The sequence below is a fragment of the Pimephales promelas genome, chromosome 1 (assembly GCF_988280905.1).
Source record: "Pimephales promelas chromosome 1, fPimPro1.hap1.1, whole genome shotgun sequence".
Classification (NCBI taxonomy): domain Eukaryota; kingdom Metazoa; phylum Chordata; class Actinopteri; order Cypriniformes; family Leuciscidae; genus Pimephales; species Pimephales promelas.
The window spans coordinates 29356691-29362508 of NC_142769.1; the positions used below are offsets into that span (position 1 = coordinate 29356691).

Consider the following 5818-nt stretch of genomic DNA (forward strand, 5'->3'; position numbering starts at 1 on the left):
AAGAGTTTTTGGGTTCAGGTGTACTTTTATCAATGTGGTGAGAATGCTTTATAATGACCAACTCTTCTGGTTGGTTTGCAAACTACGAAACATTTTAATTGTGACAGAGGAGTATGTCAAGGTTGCCCCATTTCCCTGTTTTTTTAGTGAAATATTTGGTCATTATGATGCTCAAGAATCATCTATGCATAATATACCTGCTGTGAAAGAATGTGTCAAGTATTGATGATTTTTCTTATCAAAGATAGATTGATGCCTAAAATAATAATAGATAGACAAAATAATAATAGATAAAAATAAAAATAATAATAATAGATAATGAAAATAATAATAGATAATTCACCTAAAATAATAATAACAATAATAATTACTAGAACTATTTTTAATTGTTGGCTACAACGAGACCTGTCAATCTATGGTAGAGTTCTTATATCTAAAGCCAAGAATCTGTATGTCTGCACCGTGGCGTTGTGTCTATTCCTCCTTATCTATATATATATATTTTTTTTGTGGCTAAATCTGTGCCGACATGAACAAAATATTATTCACCACTTTTATCTGGAAGAACAAATCGCACAAAGTTAGAAAATCTGTGCTGAGGTTGGGCTTGAAGTCTTGACTTTTAAAGAATTAGTTAGCTTCTTTAGAATTTTTACTGTACTATATCCCCACTGCCATATTTCATAGATTAAGTGACTTAGATCTTTTAAAATGAAATTTCATCCCTTCTAAATGACAAATCTCATTAAAAAGCTTTAGCTGCATGGACATAATTATGTCCAATTTTTTTCTGCCTAAAACCGAAATTGTGGAATAATTGTAACATTTTAGTCTGAAACAAATTATTTTTTATGGACAATTGGTTTAGATGGAAGTATTGTTTTGGATTTATTTAAAAATGATGGCAGTTGTCACAGTGTGGTTTGGGTAGAAGACTCAAAGTCCAAAGGCTCCAATACAAACGATTTACTTATATATTACTCAGGTATATACAGGCAGGATAACAAACAAACAAACAAACACTAACTGAACTGAACTAAATACAGAGACTACTCTGTAGGGAACCCTGTAATTGTCTGTGAATATTATTTGAACATTATAGTAATTAAAGATTTTTTTTTCTTTTTCTGAATGTTCTGTATGAAGCTAATCAAGTCATTAAACAATACAGGTTTGAAACTATTTTTTTTTATTCCTGTGAAAACTATGCCTTCCTTTAGGTCTTGATTATCTTCAAGAGACATGTAACATATGGAATTAGACTGGCAATAGAGGCTAGAGCAGAGAATTGAACCAGAACATTTTCATCCAGCATTGAGAAAATGAAGTCAACAAGTTTAGTTTAAAAAAAAAATTAAAGAGGTGTCTTAGTTTGTTCCATCAGTGCAGGCCATACACATGGTATAAGGCAGCAAAGCCATATGCAAAATCAAAATCCTTTTATATGAGATGCTGCATACAATATAATGCTATGATTGATTTTTTATAAGAAAATGTCCAAGCCTAGGTTTGCTTTTCATGAAGAATCTCGGAACCACGAGTAAATTCCTCATGAGTGGTTAAAAGTAATATAAACTGAGAGTACTCGATTAATCATAGTTTTGATTGTCAAATGTTTATGAGAGCAAGCTCTGAGACATTCACTGCCTAGTCATCCACAGTCAAGTCTGGACTATATTTCAGAAGGTCAGAGGTCACAATAAGATCTCGTGAGCGTCCTCTCAATTTCAGAACTTCATCCAGCAACCTCAGCGTCAAGTCCCTGCTCTCAGGCTCCTCTAGTAGAGGCCAGTCCAGCAGCTGAGCACTGGAGGGGAGAGCAGGCAGACCAGGCTCATAATCCTCTAGTGGATTGGGATAGAGAAGCAGACGAAGAGAAGGGATTCCTGCTGCTGTACGGGCCAGGGAAAGAAGTCCCGTCCTAGATAGTGGGTTTAAGGCCAGTCTTAAGCTACGTAAAGCCCGACAGCAGGACAGGGAGGGGAGAAGAGCTCCCAGTAGAGTGTCTGTGAGGCCACAACCACAAAGTGAAAGCTGAGACATGGAGCTTTCAGCTTGAGCTAAGAGACGACGCAGAGAGGGCAGGGATGATTCATCAAGCTTGTTCTCACTCAGGTCAAGTTCTCTTAGGAAAGAAGCATGCTGACTGCAGGAGAGGTAGGCCAGATCAGTGGAGGTCAGGCACAGGTATGGCAGCTCCAGTACCTCCAGAGGCTGGGAAAGAGAGCTACAAACAAGAAAACGATAGATATGTGGTTTTGAAAAAAGGGCTTTCAAATTCATTTTTGACTCTGAAAATATAATGCAAAAAGTAATAAGATCATTTTCAATTCAATTCAAATTTATTTGTATAGCGCTTTTCACCATACATATTGTTTCAAAGCAGCTTTACAGAAAGTGCATTTCAGAAATGTACATGGAAAAAAATATTTAGTTAATCATGTTATGTGTGTATGTGTTTCACATGCATTCATTTGACCACATATAATGCATATACATTATAACACATATAATGTATGTGCGCATACATATTTGAAAGCATATATATATATATGTATGTTTATATATATGTATATATATACTGTACATGTATACATATGTGTGTGTGTGTGTATTTTTTTTCATTATGATATTTTGATATATGACAATCCCCAACATGGCATCATGACTTTTGCCTAAACATCACTTTCAAGTCAAGTGGCGTTATCTATACGCATTTTGAGCTATCCGCGTGTATGCGTGTATGTCTACGCCGTTAAATGTCCGAGCGAAACAAAGCAGGGTTGTAGGGAAAGACTCATAAATGGTATTAACCCCAGTGACGGGTAGGTTTAGGGACGGGGTTGGGGTAGGTCATATATTTATTTATACAGTAATGTAACGTTAAGTCAACGGCGTTCATAAACACGCTGAAAAGCGATTATGTGTGTTGATAGCATGCCAAAAATGGAAATACGAATTGGTATGTATTCATCATAGTATGTATGAATTGCATTTTGAAATGTGAAATCAGGGCATCAGTTCCATTCACCCTGTGACTAAAACTATTAAAGAATGTGTGTGCAGTAGGAGTTTATGAGTAGGTGTGACAAATACAGCCATGTAAACCCACATATGTATGTACCTGAGCAGCAAGCGCAAGTGTCCTGGAAGTCGTAGTGCAGTCAGGCATAATCTCTGCAGTCTCTTCAGTGAACCCAGTCCTTTAGACATGTCCTGCAGTGCCTCCTGCTGGCCAGGCTCTGTGCGTTGCAAGTCCAAGTTACAGTAATGTAGTCTGAGAGAGTGAAGATGAGGGAAGGGAGCTAACAATGGAAGTAGCATGGCCAGGCCCGACACCCCAAGGCTGGAGTAGCGGAGGTCCACCCCGAGAAGATCCTGCTGAGGCAACAGAGTCAATAAGGAAGCTATAGAGGATGCTGGGAGTTCCTCCACACGAAGGTAACGGCAGTGGAGTTTCAATTGTCCCAGTTGACTAAGGGCATCACGGACACGCAACCAGGAACGAGAATTGATAAATAAGTCAGCCCTGACATGGAGCACAGCTACCTCGTCCCATTCTTGGTCACATAAGCTACCGTTATTACTGCTAGTGTTCGATTTCACCTCAGATGAAATCTTTCTCCTCTGGATTTCCATCCTCCTTCTGACACCCTTCACTGATTCAACTTCTGGTAACGTGTGTTCGCTAGTTCTGCACTCCATTTCCCCTACTACTTCCACTTGGTGTCCTCCCTGACTCCCTTCACCACTATTCCCGCACCCTACAGTGCCCCTGTCTCGTTTTATAGCACTCCGGTCGCGCTCTGCTTCCAGCCCCCTTTTTCGCTCTCGTTCACAATCTCTCCTGTGAGCCCTGAAGGCTGCTGCATCTCGAGCTTGTAGCACCATTGAGGAGAGGGCAACAGTGAGGGACCATCCACCCATTGAGTCTTCAACTCTCCCATCCTCACACTGAAGTCCACTGAGATCCAGCACCTGCAGGCAACACCTGGTAAGGGAGGCAGGTAGAGAGCTAGTAAATAATGTTTAAAAAAAGAGAAAACTTAATATAACCAACACAGAAAGAGAGAGAGATATTTATGTATATAATACACCCTCACATGTATACAAATATTTTCAAATTAAATTGAAATAGCTAAAGGGTGACATTCCTTTTTCTTTTTACTCTTAACAACATCAATAAATATTACAACTATATCCATCATGTAACAATATTCATATATTACTGTAATGGTAAAGCTGGATTTCCAGCATTTTTACTCCAGTCTTTAGTATCACATTATCCTTCAGAAATCATTGCTGAAAAATGTTTTACTATTCAATGTTGAACAGTTATTTGATGAATTGAAAGTTCAAAATAACAAAAATTTCCATTTCAAATAAATGCTTTTACCTTGAACTTTCTATTTATCAAAGAATCTTGAAAAAAATGTATCATGGTTTCCCCATTTTCTTCAAGACTATTTGATAAGTATAAAAGTTCAAAATAACAGCAATTTGAAATATAAATATTTTACAATATTATACATGTCTTTACTGTCACTTTTTCCTGAAAATAAAAAGTAATAATTTTCACACAAAAATATATGTTGTTGTTGTCGATTGGTAATGTGTTTGTGTGCATTTAATTTGTATTTTTTTTATATACAATAAAAGTCACCATCCAATCAATAACCTATATATTTATTTGTCATCCACATGTGCTTTTAACATGCTTACTGCCAGTGTGGTTGAAGGGGGCATCAGTGACATTTCTACCTATATTTATCCATGCTGTCAGGTCAGAGACATATCACATTAAGGCACGCTGTAAAGATGAAATTCATTACTAAGTATTATATGGCACTGTGCTGACCTTGCCTCTTTCATAGCTCATTTTGTCATTTAAATGAAAAGGGGTAATTTAGAGATAACATCCATACCTCTTGTCCGTCAGTCCCCTGACCACAGCCAGCAGCAGAGCCTGAACGCAGAGGCGGTTGGGAGGGCACTGGACCGCTCTTCTGCTGTCTCCCACAGTCAGTGTCCGCTCAGGCCACCGCTGGACGAGCTCGCCGACGGCTAGAGGACGGCGGTGAGAGAAGGCGGCGTCCAGCAGCGCTCGGAAGAGCTCCCTCGGCACACAACTTAACCAATGCGGCGAAGAGCTGTGGTCGCTCACTACCTCCCGGGCGCACAGGTTCACCAACGACAGGACCATCTGTGGACGGCATCCGAGATCATTAGTTACTTGACACGCAAATATCATGGCAGAGTGCAGCATATTGATTAAAAAACAAAAAAACAAAAAGAATGATCAAATACCTTTATCTTTTAAGAACGCCCCCCCAAAGCACCTCGGTGTTTCTAAAGCAGCCACAAAATTATCTTTCCCACCACACTGTAATCCTGTACATGTTACATTCAATTAATAGACGTGTTTAACAAGCATCTGACTCTCGCAAGCGTCTTAAATGTCTAGTACCTAAATATATGATTACAAATGTTCACCCATAAGCGGGTTGTAGATTATTATGCCACGTGGAACATCAGTAACGGCAAGTAAAATACAATTACCCGGTATGTGAGATCTGTATGAATATTACAAAGTGTTGTTATCTCTGGATTGTTTTTCTATGCTGCTCCGACTCCCCGTCTGATGTTTACGATTGAACTGAAGTCGCCCTTTGATGACGCACACACACACAAAAAAAAAATCATTTCTTTGGCGACTATCCCACTAGCCCTGGCACACAGCCACACACACACACACACACACACACACACACACACACAACGAAAATTATCACACATCCCAAAATAAGGATTTTAGGTA

The 5818-nt window shown here is 38.9% G+C and overlaps 1 protein-coding gene across 4 annotated transcripts; it reads right to left on the reverse strand.

Moving 5' to 3' along the window:
* Positions 1–951: 951 nt before the first annotated feature.
* LOC120466991 (leucine-rich repeat-containing protein 14) lies at positions 952–5696 on the reverse strand. 4 transcript variants are annotated; one of them, XM_039655715.2, is made up of 5 exons: positions 5560–5683; positions 5308–5391; positions 4926–5203; positions 3125–3991; positions 952–2227 (listed from the first exon to the last, which is right to left on the reverse strand). In XM_039655715.2, the coding sequence occupies exons 3-5, from the start codon at positions 5201–5203 to the stop codon at positions 1648–1650; spliced, it is 1725 nt and encodes a 574-aa protein (XP_039511649.1). In that variant the 5' UTR covers positions 5308–5391; positions 5560–5683; the 3' UTR covers positions 952–1647. The 4 variants fall into 4 exon arrangements, with proteins under 4 accessions (XP_039511649.1, XP_088985544.1, XP_039511650.1 ...); XM_089129418.1 differs by having other exon boundaries at positions 5308–5349; positions 5560–5674; XM_039655716.2 differs by lacking the exon at positions 5308–5391 and having other exon boundaries at positions 5560–5696.
* Positions 5697–5818: the final 122 nt, after the last annotated feature.